Source organism: Ursus americanus, chromosome 17 (genome assembly GCF_024610735.1).
Source record: "Ursus americanus isolate L20-20 chromosome 17, mUrsAme1.1.p, whole genome shotgun sequence".
In the NCBI taxonomy this organism is placed as follows: Eukaryota; Metazoa; Chordata; class Mammalia; order Carnivora; family Ursidae; genus Ursus; species Ursus americanus.
This window is the reverse complement of record NC_142143.1, coordinates 3610454-3631663: the sequence shown is the minus strand read 5'-3', so window position 1 is coordinate 3631663 and position 21210 is coordinate 3610454. Positions and strand designations below refer to the sequence as shown.

General features: G+C 55.6%; 1 protein-coding gene across 3 annotated transcripts in view; it reads left to right on the top strand.

Annotated features, from left to right (window-relative positions):
* Positions 1-8402: 8402 nt before the first annotated feature.
* PPARA (peroxisome proliferator activated receptor alpha) overlaps positions 8403-21210 on the top strand; it is a 67170-nt gene continuing 54362 nt past the window's right edge. Inside the window, exons 1-2 of one of the 3 annotated variants that reach the window (XM_045780092.2) lie at positions 8403-8558; positions 9595-9680. Coding sequence is in view for 1 of the 3 variants with exons in the window: in XM_045780087.2 (XP_045636043.2) it covers positions 8656-8782; positions 9595-9680 (213 nt within the window). In the remaining 2 variants the exon portion in view is untranslated. Of the gene's footprint in view, positions 8559-8591; positions 8783-9458; positions 9681-21210 lie in introns of those variants that run through there. The other 2 variants (XM_045780087.2, XM_045780088.2) reach the window with 2 other exon arrangements.

The window sequence follows — 21210 nt, the reverse complement described above, 5'->3', positions numbered from 1 at the left end:
AAGCTTCCAGTCTGGTGGAGATGAACTAGTGAACAGACATGCATGACCCAGGAAGATCAGCAGAGGCGCTGGGGCTGATGGAGGACAAAAGAGGAACAGTGCCCGGACAGAGGCGATCAGGGAGGACTTCCTTGAAGAGGTGGTACACTCTAGCGTGACACATTAGATTGCAAGTGGAGAGGCTAGAGAGAGAGGTGGGGGTGTGACCGTGGCCGACCCCACGGGGGTGGTGAGAGGGTGGGACAGAGCCTGGAGACTGGTGGATAAGGGAAGTGAGACTGGAGGGCCCCGGTGTGAAAAGACTGTGTAGGTGGGTGGGGGAGGAGTCAGGGCCCAGGAGCCTCTTGACTAGGCCGCGTAGATCTTCATTACCTCTGACTCTGGCAGTGACCCTCCAGGCCAGCTTCAGTACCCCCACAAGGGAACCGAGGAGCTGAGGGCTGAGGGGATGAGCCACATTCCCGCTGCAGAGCTGGGACTGGAGATCAGACTTTCAGCACAACTTCACTGCCCTGAACAAAAGGGTGATGGGGACAGGGAGCCTCTCACGGTGAGCCCTGTGTCACCCACATGGCTGTCTGAGTCTTTCTTTCAGGGCCTGTGACCGGCCGCAGGGACCCAGTGAGGATCCTATGGGGTCCTGCCCTTTCCTGCAGTCCAGAAAGTTCCAGCTCTACCTCAGGTCCTGCCAAGAGCCACCCGTCCCTGCCCTGCCAGCGGTCGACTTCTCAGGTTCCCTTCCAAAGGGGTCAGAAGCAACTAGGCAAGGAGGCCCAGGTGGGACCTGGGGGCCTGGTTCCCTAACATCTTGGTGCACGAGTGAGGACATGTGAGGCAGCCAGCCCCCGGTTCCCGCTGTTCTGTCCGTCTGCCAAAGCACGCCCCCTCCAGTGATCTCTTCATCCGATGGCAGGATCGACCACCTCTGCCGGCCCCAACAAGAAGCCAGAGTCCACTTTGAGAGCAAAGCAGCAAGTGACTGGGAGAGTCACTGGAAGCAAGCTGGGGGATGGGAGGCCACAGCGAGGGGCTCCTCCCTGGAACGTGGTAGGGACAGGACACGGGCCGCTCTTCTGCTGCCTGTTTGCAGAAGGCGGAGGGGGGCAGGGGGGCGGCTTTCTGCCGGCCTGCTTTGGCGTGGGACGTTCCAGCACAAAAAGGTAGCTGGTTCCCTCCAGGCCCTGAGCTCCGCTGATACCAGGCCTGGAGATTGGTCCTGACACATTTCCAAAGCAGAGAGCACGAGCCCCACTGATCATAATTCACGGCAAGGGCTCAGCCCGGAGAGTCATGTGTCTGCTTTCCCCCAGCAAGGCAGGAAAAAATGCTTCCCTCGTGGGCACTGACAGCTGGCTCCTGGGGCATGTCCCGGTCACACCCCTAAGCACAACTCCGAGTCCCCGGCTGGCAGGGGACGTTTGAGATCAGCCAGCCCAGCCTCTCAGTTTACAGTCGGGAACGCACACAGGGCGGTCGTGGCTGTCCAAGGTCACAGCGCCCGGGAGGGGAGTGGGGGGCCACAGTGGAAAAAGTAAAGACATGTGAGCCGGGCTGTTGGGCACTGGGGCTGGGCACGGCGGGCACGTCACCACGACCCCTCTAGGCAGCCAAGCGGGGAGGGAGCTTAGGAACCTGACCCTCTGGCTGGGAAGAGGGTCAGCGAGCCGCTTTGCTCGAGACCAACACCGCTCTTAAGGGACACGCTCAAAACTCCCTGATTTAGTGAGGAACCACTGCCCCCATGCCGGGCAAGGTGGGGACACAGCCTCAGGGACAGCCAAGTCCCCGTGCTTAACATCTGAACCAGAAGACAGAGCATATCACGCTGATTGAAGGAACAATTTAAGTTTCTGTGTCTGCTAACTGGAGGCTAGGTTATTAGGGGCAGCTCTCTCTCTAGAAATAAGTAAAACATTTTATATTTTAAAAAATGCTTACAAATGATGATAAAAACCTCTACGAGTGGCCATAATAGTGGAGAACTTCCAGGACAAGGTGGGGGTGGTGGGGCAGCAGGACGGAGGAACTTTTGCCCAGAGGCCCTTTGCCAGTTTGGAGAGTTGAGGCCTTGACCTTGGCGGAGAGGGGCATGCGAGGACAGAAGTCAAGGTACCAGGTTTCTGATGGGAGATTCTCCCTCATGTGAGGCTGGAGGCCCGAAGGCCACGCACCAGGGACTCGGGAACAAGGAGGCGTGGGGAGACTTTCTGGCCACCCTGCAGGAGCCCAGAGCCTGCCTTGATCTCCCAGAGGACGTTAGCGCCGGGGTCGCGAGCTGGTGAGACAGGAGTCATGTTTGGAAAGCACCAGCTCGGTCCTTGGCACCTACCCAGCCATCGCTGGAGTGTGTTTTCCAGGTGGGGGAGGGGAGTTTTAACATTAAGCTCCGCTCTAACACTTGCTTCCACCTGGAGAAACAAGTGATGGGTTTACAGTCGCCACCCCCGGGTCTGTCTTTCCCACCGGCCATCTAAGAAGGCCGCCCGCCAGGCTGCTGGTCTGGTGTCCTGCCCCACGCCACCATCCCCTTCCAGAGATCGTTCCAGTGACTGCCTTCGCACCCGCGTGGAATTCAGCTCTCTTTCTGCCTCCAGCCAGCTCCTTCCCCTGCACACCCCAGACTCCCAGGCAGAGGGAACCTTTCCCCCACCCCGATACCCGATGACGTGTGAGCTGGGCCCCCACGTGGGTGTAAGTCCTGCAGGCTCCCAAGGCAGCCGCCCACACCCTGCTCCGTGGATTTGTCAAAGATCAAAATCGGGCCCTCGCGGAGGATGGTCTGTTCCATGCTGCAAGTCTCAACACAGACCAGAATGTTGACTTGCGAATAAATCTCACACGTAAATCTGGAGGAGGGAGTGAGCGAGCACGAAACGACTGGAAAAATGTCAGGAGGCCTTCGCAACGTGCTGTGTGTTTATCAGTAAACAGAGCTCGTGGGGGCCAGGAGGTCCCGGACTTTGGGCTTTCCAAACCGACAACATGTTAAACAGCCTTGGGGACGGACCCGGGGGCTACCGAGTCAAAACACGCCAATCCCTACCAACCATTATCAGCACCTCATCCGAGACATTTTTATTAAGAAAAGGCATTTTCAAAAATAACCCAAGGAGATAAAGGACATGCTGTCAGGGAGAAAAGGGATGTTTCTTTAAATTGACTAGATGAAGCTTTACAGAGCACACAGGTCCTTGCTTCTCTTCCCCACCTTGCGGCAGACCAGGGACATCTGGCACACACGGCCTGTCCCTGCAGGGGACTGGGGACCGTGGTCCACTCCCTCATGTTACTGCAGGCCAAGGCCTAGAGGTGCCAGTAGAACGTCCTGGCCCTTCCCTCGCACATTTATGGTGCCACATGGGTTCCAGCCCCTGTGCTGGGCGCCCCAGGGAATGAAGAGCTGGAGGCTCGCAGCCTGCAGGCGCCCAGGGCTTAAGCTCGTGCCGCCTCGCTGAGCTGGAAGGACTCATCTGTAAAAGGCAGAAGCCAGGGTAGACCTGAGGATCGCACGAGTGAGCGACAAATACGCACTTCGGCTGGGGTCAGGGAGGTTCGAGGCCTCAGCTGATGTCAGCTCACCCGAGTGGTGAGGCAGGCAGGGGGAGAGGCACCTTTTGAGACAGTGCTCCGCTAGACAAAAGCTACATGGCAGATGGTGGGTGGGCAACCCAAGGAGGAGGGTGGCTTTGCCGGTGGGATGGATGCCAAGCAGGCTTCCTGGAGGAGGTGACCCTTGGCAGAGCCCTCAGGCAGGTGGTCACCACATCTCGACCGTGCTCCCTGCTAATTCTCTCCCCAGGGCCCATGGAGATAGGCAGCACTGCCCCACTGTATAGATGAGGAAACTCAGTCAACAGGTGGAGTCATTTGTCTAAGGTATAAAGTACGAGTCAAAGGTAGAGCCGGGTTTTGACTCAAGGTCTGTTAGATTCCGAATCCCAGGTTCTGTCTACTAGTTTCATGAGGGAAATTGGGGGGTCCCAGGCGGAGGCGGTGGTGGGCCTGTATACCTGTATTCGCTCTGCATTTGTGGGGGAACATGCTGTGTCTTCTGTCTGCACCCCCTGAACTTGCCCACCCACAACAGTACAGTTCACAGTCGGGGCCCCTCCCCAGGTCAGATAACTGCGAACCCCATCTCCAGCAGAGTGGAAAATCCTTTAACAACCAAATGCATCTTTACATCATGCCTTATGGTGAGGCTCCCACCTACTGGTCACATGGGTCCTGAAGCTCCAAGCCCATACCCTAAACTGGACAGAAAACATCAATGATGCCCACCGCCCCCCCCCACGTCCTAAGGAGCTTAAGCCCCCCAGCGATGGAATAGCGAGTCCTAGTGGGGAAGATATCTTATTCTTGGGAAGGGAGGGTGGGGGCAGCCTTGCTGCAAGGGGGCTGTCGTGGGTTTCTCAAGCACGACAGCCAGTCTGTCAACTTCAGCTGCGGACAGGCTGATTATCAAAAAGGTAGAATGTCTATGACAGCAGCAGTCGCTGGACCTGCAGAAGGTTCTAGAATGTGTAGACCTCACGTGAGTACATAGCTGTACCCACCACCACCACCTCTGTTTCAGTGATAACCACCAGTTAGCATGCATCATTTCTTATTTTTTACGAATCTGATGGAATCAAGCCAAACTCCCCACTAGGCCACCTCTGCCCACCTTGCACCATTTTCACTCTTTCCCATTGAACGCGGCCCCTCTCTCCTGCCACAGGTTTCTGCATGGGCTGCTGCCACCGCACAGTGCTGGGGCCAAGACTGATCCTTGACACCGCACTCCTGTGCCTGCCAGAGACCACTGGGGTACCCGGCCAGGAGAGCACTGGCTTCTGGACCAGACCTCTGGGAGTACCCTGGGGCTGGTGCAGGTGACGGAATGGATCTAGACTCTGACGGCCTGGTTCTCGCTCCTTCTTGGAGATCTCAGCCAAATGATGTCATTTCTGGCCCTCAGTCTCTTCATCTGTAAAATGGAAATGAACCCAGCTGCCTCGCAGGACTGTTGTGAACTCCATGCCCTAACGTGACAAGGCTTTGTTATCTGGACCCATGAGGTCTTGCTGTCATAACTAGGATAGCAGCCATACACATGCCCTTCATCAGCCCCCACCGAGGGCCAGCTGGGGGCCACAGGGCAGCTCTGGCTTTGCCAACAGCAAAGTCTCCATTTCTCAGCCCGTGCTCCCTGCCCCCATCGATTTCTACCACCTGACCTGAGGGCCGGCTTCCAGGAGATCAAGGGCCACTGCCCTGGCCGATGACACCCTGGGAGCACAAAACCCATCTCATCAGAGGCTTTGCAGATCAGCAAAGGGCAAACAAGTGACCTGTAGAGGCGTTGGTTCCTGGAAAAGGGCTTACCTAAGCTGCAGGGCAAACAGACTCGGGCCTGGCCCCCCAGGCCCGTGGGACCTGCTTCCTCCCCCCAGCAGGGCTCCGGTCAGGTCTCACCTTCTCTCGGAACACAGGTGGCTGACCTCACCTTCTTACAAGTTCATTGTCTAACCCACAGCCTAGTGTCTAGTGGCAGGAGCCCCCTCCAGCTGCCCCCTCCTCTCTGAACGTCCCGATTCTCCCCCAGAGGCCCCAGGCAGCTCCGGTGAGACTGGGCGAGTTGGCGCATCCAGAAGCAGTTCAGCAGGTGTGGGCCACCTCCTGCCCTGGGCTCTACAACTGGCCTCTGTGACCTGGTGCCGGCGGCGGGCTCTCTGTCCCTCAGTCTCCCGATTGTAATGTGGGCACCGTAATAATGATGTCTCTGAACATCTTCAAGATTAGAAAACGTGATTAGAAACGCTGAAACAGGGGCACCTGGGTGGCTCAGTCATTAGGCATCTGCCTTGGGCTCAGGGCGTGATCCCGGAGTCCTGGGATCGAGCCCCGCATCAGGCTCCTCCGCTGGGAAGCCTGCTTCTTCCTCTCCCACTCCCCCTGCTTGTGTTCCCTTTCTCGCTGGCTGTCTCTCTCTGCTAAATAAATAAATAAAATCTTAAGAAAGAAAGAAAGAAAGAAAGAAAGAAAGAAAGAAAGAAAGAAAGAAAGAAAGAAAGAAAGAGAGAAAGAGAGAAAGGAAGGAAGGAAGGAAGGAAGGAAGGAAGGAAGGAAGGAAGGAAGAAAGAAAGAAAGAAAGAAAGAAAGAAAGAAAGAAAGAAAGAAAGAAAGAAAGAAAGAAAGAAATGCTGAAACAGCATCAGCCCCAAATAGATGGAAGCTATGAACTAAGGTGCATGTACCGCCAATGCTCCCAACATTTATGAAGGCTCCAGGGGGACCCAGGTGGTCAGACACATTGTCCAGAGCATGAATTTGCCCCTGATGTTGCAGATTCTGCTCAGTCCTGCATAGGAAGCTGTCTTCGTTCTGCGGCACTGCCCACATTCCACAACGCTGCGGGTAAGGCATGAGGGAGGGAGAGACTTCCAGGGGCTGGGGAACGCGTGTTCTTTGTGACAGTTTCTCCTATGCTGGGTGTCAGGCAGGTTCTTCACGGCAAATAGGACCCCAGGCCCCCCAGCCCCACGTCCAGGGCAACATGCTTGGAGTTGTCCCATGGGTGCTCCCAGGCGTCCTGAGGACCCTTCTCCTCCCCACCTGGACGGGGGAGGGAGGGTATGGCTGGCCGAAAGCGTTTGTTCGAAAGTGACAACCTTGAACACATGCATGAAACACAAGTTTTCTCTCCCTAAAACCTCGAGAGCCCCAAGAATCCAAGAATATAATTTCTCAACGTCTGCTGGGTGTCCAACTACTCTGTTGAACCCTATACAGTTTCCTTTGTCCTCATCTAAAACGATTTTTTACCAGGTCTTTCCAACCCCGTGGCTGAACTGGGTTTGTGGCAGACCATCACAGTGTATCCGGGAGAAGAAGCCAACACCCCTGCATTTGGACTCCTGGTTCTTCACAGCCCGGGATCTGGAGTATGTCAGATGACATCTTTGAAGCTGGATGTCCTCATGAGGACATGAGTTCTGTATTTCCTTTGCTGCTGTATCCTCGACACCCAGCACAGTCTGTGGCTCCTAGCTGCGTGAGTGAGACATACTGTTCAGCCTGCCCAGCCTACGCCATACCCAGGACATAATGTGCATGGATCACCTTGAAAACTGGAACATAATACAAATATCGGTTATTGCTAGGATATGCAATAAAAGTTGGGCTTGTCGGTGTGCAAGTGGGAAGGTTCTGTGGGTGTCTGCAGGGAAGGGCAAAGTGCGCCACAGCTAGGGGCCAGTCCGCAAGGGTGAGTTCAAGAGACATCTGTGAAAGGGCTCTGCATAACACGGGGATTTGCTCGGAGCTGGGTTTCCTGCCCTGAGCAGGTCCTCCTGGGCGCTCGCCGCTACAAATAGAACAGTGGCAGGAGCAGCGGGAGGGAAGGGAGGAAGGCTGGCATAGCACACATTTCGTTCCCAAGGGAGGGGTGTCCTGAGGCGCTGGCACGGGGGCTTTGTGCATTCCGTGCGTCGCCGCGCAAACAGAGCCGCTTTGCAGCTCTCTCCCCTGCTCCTTGTCATTGGCTGCCGGGCGCGACCTCCCCCCCCCCGCGCTGGCAGAGGCCCAGCGCCTTGGCCGGGCACAAAGTCAGCCCCTCACCCCTGACGCACGGCGGGAGGGGGCACGGCTCTCCCGCAGCCGGGGTGGGGGTGTGAGTGTGGGGCGGGTGGTCGGAGTTGGCAGCGGGCGCCCACGATGTCCCCGCTGCCCTTCACCCTTCTGGGTCCCCGCCTGTGGCGCCCGCCCGGGCACCTCCGCCACCCGTTGACGCGTCCTCTCAGCTCGTGTTCTCTTTCTCCTTCTTTCGTATCCTGGGGTCCTTGGGGCAGGTCCTGCCCCAACCGCCCCCCACCCCGCGCACCCCGCGACTCAAGGGCACTAGCCCTTCGGCCCGGGTCTAGACCAGCTCGCCGTAGGCAGGCAGAGCAGGGCTCCCGAGAGGGAGGAGGGGCCTCGCCAGCGTGGCCTGGGCGCCGGACGGGAACCTTCGGGGGTCCGCGGCCGCGCGCCCGCCCCCGCCGCGACTGCAGCCCCTCCCGGTGCGCGGGGGCTGGACGCGCGCCGACGCCCAGCTGCACGCGCTGTTCCACCGTGGCTCTCTACCCGCCCGCCCGGTGACCTCCGCAGTCCCTTCGCCTCGCCGGCCTCAGTTTCCCCACTGGTGCAGCAGCCGCCGGGCACGAGGTGGGAGCCTCCGAGGCCGCGGCCCCGCCCCCGACCCCGCGGACAGCCAATCGGGCGCCGCCGCCAGGGGGGTGTGTCCCGCCCGGGGCCCGGTCAGAGGCCCGGGGCGGGGCGGGGCTTCCGGCGGCCACCCGCGCTAGCTGCCCGCGCAGCCGGGCCGGGGCGGGGGGCAGAGGGGCGGCGCGTGCCGCGGGGGGCGCGGCTGGCACGGGCGCGGAGAGGCGGCGCCGGGCATGGGCAGGGGACGCGGCGGCCCCAAGGCGGGGGCAGCGGGCGGCGGGGGCGGAGGCGGCGGCAGCTAGCGCCCTGCCCGGCGCCGCCTCCCTCGGCGCGCTCGCCCCGCGGACCCGCAGGCCACGGACCGGCCCCAGGTGCCCAGGGGCGGGCGGGCGCTCGCGGGGTCCGAGAACCCGGCCTCCCCTTCTCGGGACGCGGAGCAGCAGCGGCCAGAGGAGGGGCGGGCGGCGCATGCGCGGGACCCGGGGGCACGGGCCGAGCGGCTGGGTCTGGTGCGGGGGATCCCCGGGCCCAGGGGGCCGCCCCCTGCTCGGCTTCCCTCCGAAAGCCCGGGGCCTCGGAGACGCCGGGTCCACAGGTTGTCCCGCGGGAGGGAAGGCCCAGCGGGCGGGGGCCTTGGGCGCGCCCTTCCCTCGGCCCGGTCGACTTGGGGCGTCACCGACTGGGGGCGTTTCCCGAGACCCCTGGGATCCCCGAGGCTGGGCAGCCGGGGCCGCGCGCCGGGCGGCTGCGGTCGCACGGGAGAAACTCGCCCGCGGAGCAGTTTTGAGGAACTGCAGCACTTTGCGCCGAGCGCAGTCGGCCGCCCGGCCGAGCCCAGGGCAGCGGCGCCACACTTCTCCCCGGCCCGGCCCTGCGGGTCCGGCGCGCCGCGTCCGCGCCCAGCTCTCCCCACGTCCCGGCCGCGGGGGCCCGGGGTCCGCAGGGCGGTGCCGGCGGCGCTCCGGAAGCTGGGTGCTGCCCTCGCGCCCACCCCAGACCGACCGGGGACAGACGGCTGCGTGCCCATGCTTTCCTCGCCTTTTTAACTTTAAAGGAGGGACGGCGTGCCCCAAATGTCAGTGTCAGACGTCTTTCTAAGAAAGTCCGCGGCTGTGTAATGTGTCGGATTTTGCGGGGCGCTCTGGGCCCTTAAGGGCTGAGCGGCCACCCCTACTCCAGCTACCCCTCCTCAAACCAGGGAGCCCCCTCCTCTCCCAGGGCCGCTCGGGAAAGGGTGCGCGGGGCGGGGGCGGGAGGGGGGGAGTCGGCAGGGCAGGGGGGCACCGGGTTTTCCATTGCTGCTGAAGTAGGGTCACGGTGACTTTCCTCTGCCAAGGTGGTGGAGAGTTGGGGAGAATCCAGAGGACATATCGTAATCATTTCCTCCTTTACCTTGTTAATGCCAAGGCTGCAGGGAAGGGCCCTGCCTCCGCGAGGAACCGAGGGACTGTTGGAGGAGAGACCAGCTCAGAAGTAAGACGTTGCCATCACAGGTAAATGGAAGGTTTGATTCGCTCCTGTTTCCAGACGGAAATATTTACGTGTTGACTTGTGTTGCCCTACAAACTAGCCATTTGGGGTGAGTTATTACTTTGTGGTGCAAAGTTAGGTGTATGTTCAGTGCTTCGAAAGTCCAGTGAACGCAGATGCTGCTACCTGGCAGGTTCCTCTCTCAGTTTTACCGAGAGGTTCATTCTTTTCTAGCGGCTGGGTTCCACGTCGTGTGAATCTGGGCAGCTGAGCTGTGAGAAGTGTTATTCTTTGACAGACACTGAAGTTACAGGTGCCCGAACGTGCAGAGTGGCCTGGGGGCTCTTCTTGCTGTTTCCATGCAGATTTGAATATCAAGCAGATAGCTTGCTGGGGTGGTAGGTCAGGTCTGGAACTGTCATCACCCAGGACAGGGACAGCCTGGAGAAGTGGCTGGATGGGAGACATCCCTGTCCTCGAGGGGCCAGACAGGGGATGAGACACACTTCTCTACAACTTCAAGGCAAAAGCAAGTAACCAACCGTAGAGAAAATGGTTTTTTTCTCTTTTCTCAGATCTTAGACATATAATGAGAGACAGTCCATAATCACGAGATAGTTTGTACTAGCTCATGCCTGTCAGACTTGCAAACAGATTTTTAAACATTGTGTGTGTGAGAGAGAATAAGAGAGGGGAGAAAAGGCACGTTTCTCCCACAGCAGCCACGCTGTGGTCTGCTTCTGCTTCCTTGACTATTGGGTGGTGAAGAATCTGCCCGTGCGAAATAAATGTGTTTCTGCTTCATCGTTCTAAATATCTATGTACTATTCCATCGTGTCTAGGTAAAGTCATTATTTAGCCAGTCCCTTAATGTGTGTGTGTGTATAGATATATACACACACACATATAACACACACACATATATAATATATATAATATATATGTGTGTGTATATATTATATATATAATTGTGTGTAATATCTATATTATTCATTCATTCTGCAACTATTTACTGAGTAGCTGCTATGGGCTTGGGTGCTCAGTATGGAGCAAGACAACAACGGATCTGCTCGTGAAGCTGATTTTTGTGCCAGAATACAAAAAAGAAAGTTGGAGATTGTTCATCTCATCCTAAGAGGTGGAACTGGAGTATATGGAGGGGAACTATTTTTGCCAAAGCACCCTGCCGTTCCGTGATTGACAACCAGCGCTCTTTTTCTTGCGTGCTATGAGCAGCTGTGTTTGTACGAGAAGTATTCTTTCAGTAATCTTTAAAAAAAATCAAATGTTTCTCGGCTTAGTGTAAACAGATTTTAAACACCCCCGATTCTCTTTTCTCCTTTTCCTCTCCCGCAGTCTCTGCGTGAAAATATTCTTAAAGGAAACTAGCAGGAGTGTCTCACCTTCCAAGTGGCTGGTGTTTCTAACGAACATTTGGACTAATTTTGTTCACTGCTCTGAGAGAGGCTGTGACCTGTATAATTTCTGCTGGTTTTGAATTTGAGGACCTCTGTTTTTATTTCTGGTTTCGGTGACTTGATACTGAGTCAGTCTTTCCCATGTTCCATAGACATTCCAAAGATAGGCATAGTTTCTGTGTGCGGGGAGACATTTGCTGTATCTGCTTATTAGGGACACGGAACACGCGAGCTCACCTCCAAGGCCAGGTCACGTGGGTCGGGAGAATGAGGTAGTGAACTGTAATTTCCAACTTGGTGTGAAGATAGTTTAAATTTTTTTTAAAAGATTTTATTTATTTATTTATTTATTTGACAGAGAGACAGCCAGCAAGAGAGGGAACACAAGCAGGGGGAGTGGGAGAGGAAGAAGCAGGCTCCCAGCGGAGGAGCCCGATGCGGGACTCGATCCCGGAACGCCGGGATCACCCCCTGAGCCGAAGGCAGACGCTTAACGACTGAGCCACCCAGGCGCCCCTGAAGATAGTTTTAAAGTAAGAACCAGGGACACCTGGGTGGCTCAGTCGGTGAAGCGTCTGCCTTTGGCCCAAGTCATGATCCCAGGGTCCTGGGATCGAGTCCCGCATCGGGCTCCCTGCTCAGTGAGGAGCCTGCTTCTCCCTCTGCCTTCCGTTCCCTCTGCTTATCTCTCTCTTTCTGACAAATAAATAAAATCTTAAAATTAAAATAAATAAATAAATAAAAATAAAGTAAGAACCAAACAGGAAAGCCCTAGAAGCCCCAACGGACCATATGTGAGAGACCTTGTTTCTTCTTCCAAGGATCCCTAACGCTGACATGCCGTGAGCTTCTTATGACAAGGAGCACGTGCGTGCGATTTTTTGACTGGTTCTGCGGATAATCGGACGTGACCTCGTCTGACAGTTGTGATCGGGCGGTGCGTTCGTTCCTTGCCCTGGAATACTGAATGACGTAGCATCTCGTCACTGTGACAGCGTGGTGTCTGGAAGAGTCTCTGTACTCCGAGAAGTGGAGAAGTTAGTCCCCGCGGGGTCAGCCCTGTTCGAATTAGTTTTGTGGTTGAGCGGCCTTTGTTTCGAGGTCAGCACGTAGTAAAAGAAAAAGCATTCAGACATTTCGGTTTGCGTCGGAAGCAGCCCGACACGGTGGAAATGCATTGGGTCATTCAGCTCGAGAACTGGTTTCTGGCTCCTTAGCTGCTGCCTGCCAGGCCCGGGGTCTTGGTCCACCTCTCTAGACAGCTCTACCGCTCTCTTCTCATCCCAAAATCCCGTTTCACTTCTCGGAGGGGTTGGGAAGCTCAAAAGTGGCAGCCTATGTGAAGACCGCTTGTACGATAGGAAAACCCGTGCAGAGCCCCGACGTGTCTTCCCACGAAGCAGGAAGCCCTGGCCTGGGCTTCTCCGTGAGCCACAGCTGATGCCCACGTTATTTTCGCCCAGGCCATTTTATGAATTTTCAAAGGCTCTCAGAAAGCCACACCTCCCGCCATGCATACGGATTTTGTCGCCTGGTTTTGAATACATAAACAAGAGACCTATGCCAGGACGAGCAAAACGGTCACGAGTGTTTCGGGCTTTCTCTGAATGCGGTTGTGCCCTCCCGTTGTGCTCGTATCTGATGCGGCGACCCTTATTCCACTGCAGTGGGGCGTGGGGACGACGGTCCTCATCCTTGGAGGGTGAAGTCCTCCGGGACTTGGGCCTGGCTTTGCTGGGCTGCGCCGAGGCTTCTGGTTGGTCTGACTTTCCCCATGGGTCTGACTCGCCGAGAGCGGCGTGTGTCCTGTCCGTGTCTGCCCGGCTGGTCTTACGCCCCGAGTAGGTCCTTGCAAATGGTCGCTGAACAAAGCGACTAGCAGAATTCAATTCGACGAGGATTGATTGGCGGGCCTGTGTTTTCTACCGGACGCCCGCGTGGGTGGGAGCCGACTTAGGAGTGCAGACGGCAGGACAGCCCGTCACACCCCTTGGCATTTTGCAGCTTCCCTCCCACCTGGGATGGCGAGACCTTACTCTCCGCCACAAGGAGACGGGAATCGCTGCACCCACGCGGGACCCGTTGTGCGGTGCCCATGGCATCCATATCATAAAGGCGGTCGTTGCAGTTGGAATGATTCCGACCGTGATCTTCACTAGATTTGGGGCACGTCGTGTATCAGGTAGGCTTGTTATGAGCTGGCCTGAGACTCTTTTTTTTTTTTTTAAGATTTTATTTATTTATTTGACAGAGATAGAGACAGCCAGAGAGAGAGGGAACACAAGCAGGGCGAGGGGGAGAGGAAGAAGCAGGCTCCTAACGGAGGAGCCTGATGTGGGGCTCGATCCCATAACGCCGGGATCACTCCCTGAGCCGAAGGCAGACGCTTAACGACTGTGCCACCCAGGCGCCCCTGGCCTGAAACTCTTATTCAACAGAATGCTCTTTCTTCCTGCAAGATCGTGGATTCAGGGTCCGGACAGCTGGCTCATCAGGAAAGGGGTATCTTTCCCCCGGCGCAAGTTTAGGAGGGCTTATCTCTGAGGGGGCAGGGGTCCAGCGGACAGTGCAGGTGCAGGGCTAAGATAGGCACCGGGGCAGTTAGAGACAGTGCTGGCTACATGTCTCCGTGTTGCAGGAAGCCGCACTCATCTGACCGCTTTGGTTTTGCTCTGTTTTAAGAGATTTGTAAATAAAGAGGAGTGACGGTTTCTCGTTTGATGTACTCGCTTTACACTTTAGCTTAGAGACCACAAGTAAACCTTTAGGGAAGCATCACTTCGGATAATCCACGTTAGGAAAGCAAGTGTAGAAAGATGAACCGCCTCAAAGATTATGAAGCTTCGTATGAATGGTTCGAAATTATAACAGAGTAAAGTGAACGGTATGTTGTAGTTCCTTTTTTTTTTTCTTCCATTTTTATGAGTGAGTGAGGCCCCAAGCTTTCTTGCAGCCATTTGTAACTGAACGAGCCTGCGGTTCTGTGATAACCACACGAAGGTGACAAATTGCCAAGCTCCAGTAAGAGGGGCCCAGTTACGTAGAGGTTGACATATGGATGTGTCTTTTCTGAAATATTCTAGGAAGTTAGTTGTCAGCGCGACGTGGCTCCTTAAATGCAGATTTACACTTACGCAACATGGCTTGACAAAAGACAGGATCGCTCGCGATCCAATCCGGACCGTCTGCACGCCCCGTTTCTCCTATTACCTGTGTGTTAAACGGGATATTTCTTGGCCAGAAGAATTTTTAAAAGCCTCTCCGGCAGCTTTCCCTATCGGACAGGTTGTCTAGGCTGCCAAAATGCGAGCACATTCCGCCTTTCTAGGGATCGTGAGGAAATCTGATAAATTCTGCAGTCTCCTCGTGGCTCATTTCATGGGATAGCTTGAAACCGGGGCCAGAGGCTTATCGTTTGCTGTGCATTCACTTTCCATTTCTGGTTTTCTCTCTGCACGTCGGGGGTGGGATTAACGTGGATGATGTTTAAAAGGAACACCGTGCAGAGAAATGTGAAATCTGGTTGAAACCGGAGCATTTGAACGGCTCATGCTGTCCCAGGATGTCCGGATCTGCGCGGGGAGGACTCCGCAGGCCCATGATGATTGCCCCCTTTCTCCGTCACTGTCGCTGGTCTGGGCAGGGGCCTCCCTCCCGCGTCTGCAGGGCTCCCCTGATGGTGCCCAGCGCACAGTCCCAAGCACGTGCAGGCTCAGAAAACCACCTCCCTCCCTCGTCTTCTGAGAAGCACCCATGTATGGAGAGAGTTTTCCAGAAAGGAAGACATTCTGTTGTTGCAGTCGTCAAATCAGGACGATAAACCTAGTCCGTTCTATGCAGCCAGGAGTCCTGAGGGCTAAGGAGTGAGTTCAGCCGGGCGAGGATGCTCCCAGCCCGGGCTTTGCGGGGAGCAACACCCCGAGAAGAAGGCTTTGAATAATGAGAGGCGTGAGGAGAGAGGTATCGAATGTTTAGAAGCACTTGAAGCTGGTGTCCCTTGACAGGAAAAGACCGGCACACACAGGGTTAAAGGAACGCATGTTTCGGGGTGCTGGGGATGTTGGTGCCCAGGGGCGTCAGTGAGGTGCAGAGAAAGGAGGTTCTGGATGAGCGGAGAGGGCGAGGCGAAGGGGCAGGCATAGGGGAGAGCCTGTAAAGGCCACCCCAGAGAGGAAGGTCACAGTTCCCAGCTGAGGTGACAGCGGGAAGCTTCCAGCAAGACGCTTTCTGTGAAGGGCCGTAGTCATTCTCTCCAAGCTCCGGGCTCCGCGTGGGAAGACGGGGGAGACAGCATGGAGCAGGGTATCAATGTAACAAGAGGAAAAGGTGATCTTCTGTTTTCACCCTGGAGACCGAAAATGATCGACCTCCGTCTGCTCCGTTCTCTTGACTTAGATGAATCTGACAAAGTTGGCCTTTGGCGTCGAGGTCAGAGGCTAGGTGGACGTGAATATTTAACCACACTCAAGGACAGCTGCTATCTTTAGTACTCACAGGACACGAGACAATAAGGAAGCAAGAATCTGGAAGGAAAACGGTAGGCAGGAAGGCAGACACGTCCATGGCTCATTCATGGCTCGACCACGGAAGACAGAAGCACGGAAGCCCGAACTGACCGTGCATTGCATGTGGGCCTTCTGAGCCACGTGAATCCTTCTCTAGAACGTATTTCAGAAGGATGCATGGCCAGTTACGGCATTGAGACTGGCATGGTCTCCGAGAACGAGAGCCCTGAAGGACAAGAGCAAGAATCCAAACCTAGGGCTCGGTGAAGGAATTGCTTTTCCGAGATGAGAAGTGACACCCTAGCCGGAGGTGTCAGCACGTCCTCTGCCCGGTGTCGGAAGACCGCTTCTGCCATCACCTGTCCACGCCCCGAGCTGCGTTGCCAGGGGGCCAGGGACGCAGATGCTCACTTTCCAGGCTGGAGCCCTCGGCACCCCTCTCTCGGTGCCAGCAGCTGCTCTCCACCGTTCCCTGGGTCCAGTGGGCCTTGCCTCCTCCCTAGAGGCCCGTGCACTTGGTCCTTGCCGCCGTGACCTCAGGCCCAACGTGCACCGGCCTCCTGACCTCACCCTGACCCACCCAGAGACTCCCACTGAGATTGGCCGGGCCTCCCTCCCGGCCTAGGATGTGGCCTCTGGCTGGGGCGCTGCAGCACTGGCCTCCCGTGGGCCCTCCTGGCCTGCACCTCAAGGTTCTCATCCACACGTGGGGTGGACGCCAGCCCTTTCCAGGGGTGGTTATACCTGCCCCACAGTAAGGACCCTGTAGCTGTTTCTCGGCTTCTTTTCACTGCCGGCTTTGCAGTGACTCATCCAGCCTTAGTTCCTGGCTTCCGTGTGGGCAGGAAGGCGCGGCCCTCCTCTCCGGGGTTGACATTCTTCCTGCACTGCCAGTTCCTCTCACGCACCCAGCACCTTCCCTCCTGCCTGGGACACTCCGTTACCCCGCCCCCAGCCCCCCCCCCCCGAGCCCCTGCCCTGTGGTTCCAAGCCTGAAGCTACCCTCTTAGGGGGGGCCTCTCTGAACTCTGCCCCGCTCGGACCTCCCCGACGCAAGCACTTAGACGCCCAGGTGCTTTTTCTGCTGGAAGTTGCTCTCCCCGTGCGACGCAGACCCCAGAAGCCCGGAGCTGGGCCGCCTTGCTCCCCATCGGCTCAGCCTCGGGCCGTGCGACTGGCTTCGTGAGCTGCAGCTACTGTGGGACCACCCTGCCAGGGAGATGCCCAAGTGCCCCCTCCTCCGTCACGCCTTCCGGGACCCTCCCTGGACCGGATGCAAGCTTTTGTCCCGCAGACATGGAAACCGCACGGCTTTCTGATTCGATGTATTCCACCGGCACTGCACCTGCTGAGTGCTTCTGTCATTGACTTCCGAGCTTGAACATTTACTCAACAAATACTTAATGAGTGCCTCCCTTGTGCCAGGCAGTGTTCTAGGCGCTGGGGAAGCCGTGGAAAGGCCACAGGCATGGTTACCTGCCCTCGCAAAGCCCCGTGTAGGGCTCCCAGGCCAAGACGGGACGCAGGTCCCAGAGCAAATGATGCTAGAATTTTAACAGTGAGCTGAATGGGTGGCTCAATAAATATTTGTCTTTAAAATTCAGAACCTCCTTTCACTAAAGGAAGGAAGTCGGGAAAGAGGCAAGGGTGAACAAAAATTATCCAAGAGACTTCAGACCCCATTTTAGTTCTTCTGATTACCATCTCGGAGGCGTTAAGTGCTCCGGCGAAATCCTTCTGACCCACTTAGTTCGGCAGAATGCAAATCGTAGGTGAATATTAACTCTAATTGTGCATGTAATGACCTAAATGCGGGAAGCAGCGTTCGCTTAGTTACGGGGTCGGCCTTCTCTTTGTCGCCGACACTTCCAGCATTAAAAGCAGATAAGCCCCCGAGCAGCGAGTCTGTCTTAATCATATAAGCATGATAATTGCTCCCCGAAAGGCAAACTTGGTGGGACAAGAGCTGGATCGTGTGCCGTTAGCTTGACACCGTTTGGTTTGATAGCAGTGAGCGAGGCTATTATCCCGTAGACAGATGCAAGCCCCTTTCCTCGGGTTATAGATGACGGGTGGTGTCGAGGCCTTCGAGCGCCGGGAGGCTTCTGGCTCCGTGGCCGTGGCCGTGCGGACAAGACAGCTGTATCCTGCCCGGGGCTGTCACGAGCCTGTGACGGCAGGTGTGAGCAGGGCCGGCTCCCAGAGGTGCCTGGGAGATCGACCTGGCGGCCTTCCTCCGCGGGCGTGACGAGGCGTTGGGCTGGCTTCCAGAATTCATTTTACCAGACTTCCTTCTTTCTGTTAGGCTCCCTACAAATCAGGCGACCGAGATGGGTTTGAGGTTGGGTTTTTTCTTAAGTCCGGTTTACTGACGTATACTTTACATACAGTACAGGTCAGCCTGTTCGGATGGACACGCCGTCCACCGTCCCTGTTCCCTCGCCGGCGGTCAGCCGTGGGTGGGTCTCGGCTTCGGGAAGTGGCCCACATCCCTTCGCCCGTGGCCCCTTCATGGTCAAAATCAGCACCACGGGGGGAGTCGTCCTCACACTCTGAATCTCTCGGACCCGCCCTTCTGCCCGCGGCAGCCGGAGGGAGTTCTCTGCTGCAAGGGCTCGGGGACTCGATGGGGCCCAGCCAGATGACCCCGGGTACTCTCCTTGCCAGGGTCTGGGACCGTCCACCTCCTCGCGTGGCCGTAACTGAGTGGCATGCTCAACAGCAGTGTGTTCCCCCGCAGTTCTGGGGGCCGGAAGTCTGACATCCATGTGCGGGCAGGGCCGCACCCCCCGAGGCTCTGGGTGGAACCCTTCCTTGCCTTTGCTTAACTTGTGGCGATGGCTGTCAAGCTTGGCATTCTCTGGCTTGTAGACACCACAGTCCAGTCTCTGCCTCTGTCATCACACGGTGGTCTCGCACACACGGTGTGTCTGTGTCCAAATGCCCCCGCCCTTTTTTTAAAATATAAGAACACCATTTATAATGGATTAAGGGCCCACCCCGCTCCCATATGACCTCATCGTAACTACCTCTGCAAAGAACCCTTTTCCAATAAGGTCACATTCTGAAGTGCTGGAGGTAGGACCTGGACATATCTTTTGGTAGGGGGCACACAAACCAACCCCTTGCAGTACCCTCAACCACACCTACAGGGCCCCCTCTGCCAGGTCACATAGCCATAGGCTCCAAGATAGGAGCGTGGACATCTGTGGGGGCCATTATTTGGTACCACACCATGACCCCGTGCTCATGGAATTCACCGTCTCTCTTGTTCATACTCGAATGTGAGTGACCTGCTTAGTGTCCAGCTGTGTCGACGAAAGACAGATCTAGAACATCAAAGATAAAACGCTGGGACCAGAGTTGCTGGTGCATGAGGCCGTCAGGGTAGGGGAGGTCGCCCAGACACAAGCGGGGACAGCTGTAGAGGGACACGTGTGAGAGCACAGCAGAGCGTGGTGGCTTCCTTCTTTCCCTCCAGCAGGCTGAGGCCAGGGGCAAAGCTGCCACTGCCAAGGGTGAGCAGTGGACGGTGCTGGAGTGTAGGGAGGTCCTGGCCCCATGGGACTCTCCCAGCGTCGTGTCCCTGTTCACTGGAGGAAGGACATCCTAATTGTGCTTTTTCCACACATGGGGAGGTCTTCTCTGACCCCGTTTTTGTAACTGTAGCCCCTCCTGCCTGCCTTGTCGCTGGCCAACGTAGGACATGCTCTGTTGCTTTCTCCTCCGCCTCCCCTCCCTAGAGGGGCAGCCCTGTGGGGGCAGGGAATGCTGTCCGCTTTCTTCACTCCTGTACCCTCAGTGGCTAGCACATGGCCCAGCACAGAAGGCTCCTAAAAATATCTGCTGAATGAACAAAGCCTCCCTCTCTACTTAATAATCTATGCTCTTGTGCTTGTTGAAAAGATGAGTTTTCCTGTTCTAAAATTTTATTGGCATTTTATTAGAAAGATATGTGAGTAAGATTACCTGAATATGAGGAAAACCTTAAGGAAATGCAGTCATGTGCCAGTCTACGGAGTTTATTTAAGGGTACAGAAATACTCTGGAGCTCTGGAAATAAAAAAAAAAAGAGAAAAACAGCTATTTCAAACCGCGGAACTGATATTCACAACTATTAAGTGGTCTGAAAATGTTGAGATGGGGGCTCCATTCTTGATAAGGGCTTAGGAGTTGGAAAGTCAACTCAAAAAGGTGGACAAAATCTTTAAACATGCACCATGGCATTGGAGAACTCGCCAGGTGGTGAACAGTGGTCAGGCTGAGGTCTGGAGAAGATGGGCACTTGACCTTCCCTGTGTGTTGGCCAGTTTATGGATGAAACAGTAAAGAAGCTAAATAGCATATCTCTATGGCTAAGAGGAAAAACTTGGGATGTAAAACCAAAAGAAGGGGAAATCCTGGGAAACAGCCCAAACTTTGGGACCCAAAAGCTGCCCTCTAGGAATACAGGTGACTGGAAATCAATGAGCTTGCTCACAAACTGAGCCCCATTCTAACTAATCTCAGTCCTGGAGGCTGGACGAAGGTGGTCCCAGATTGCCAGGACCCTGGCAGATGACTGCAGGAACAAAGCATCATGCTAGGCCTCTGTTTCTAGGAATAAATTCTCAAATACAGGCAGTTCCATATGCAGGAATCCCAATCACCACAGTCAGTTAAATACCATCAGGCTCCCCCCAACACGGCTCAGGTGTCCACAACCAGGTACCAAAACTAAGTGGGTACAGGAAGTCTGCAAATCACTATACAGGTGACAGATGTGTGTAAGGATCAGTGGCCAATCCCGTCTCTTCTTTCAAAGTCGGTCTGTATATCCACCATTCCCTTCACACCGCCCGCCCCCTCGCCTCCCAGCCGCAAACCCACCAGACGTTCTTCCAGCACTGGATAGGTGCAACCAAGAAAAAGGTACAGCAAGTAAATGAAAGGTGGTAACGCCGGAGTAAGATTATAATTGAACATACGTGGAGCTACAGGAAAAACAGCAGTGGGGATGCTGCCATTTGGAGACTCGGGATGGGCAGCAGAGGCACTGGGTAAAAGGGACGTATCCACATCAACGAGGAACGTGGTTGTGACAGAAAGATGGAGAGGTCCCAGACAAGGTGATCCAAGGGCAACACTTCATCATTAGAGGAGCTCTCCAAGATACTTCACGACACTGAACGTGAAATAAGTGCTGGAAGCCAGTCCAAACTGAGGAGTGTGACAATTTACGAAAGCCCAGAAAAGATGCTCACTCCGAATTGTGAGTTACACGATGAGAGGAAGGCCAGTACGGTTCAAGCGACGCTTGGGAAGCTTTTTTTTTTTTTTTTAACAAGGAAATGAGACTTGGATTCAGTGTTTCTAATGTTTTAAATTACAGTGTACTAAATCCATATTAGTTTTACTGTATTTTTGTTCCCCTGTTCATTTATAAGTGATAATAGAGTTTTTAATGTTTTGCCAGAAACTTTTAAAGGGCATGGTAATTTTCACCATTGATTAGTCAAATCACTTTGCACAATTTCTGCTTGCGTGATCCTTTTCAGGGTCAGGCACGACTGTTTGCACAGAACGGCACACGACAAAACCAACCAAGCGAATGAGAAGACCTCATGAACCGCAGAAATGATAGATGATAG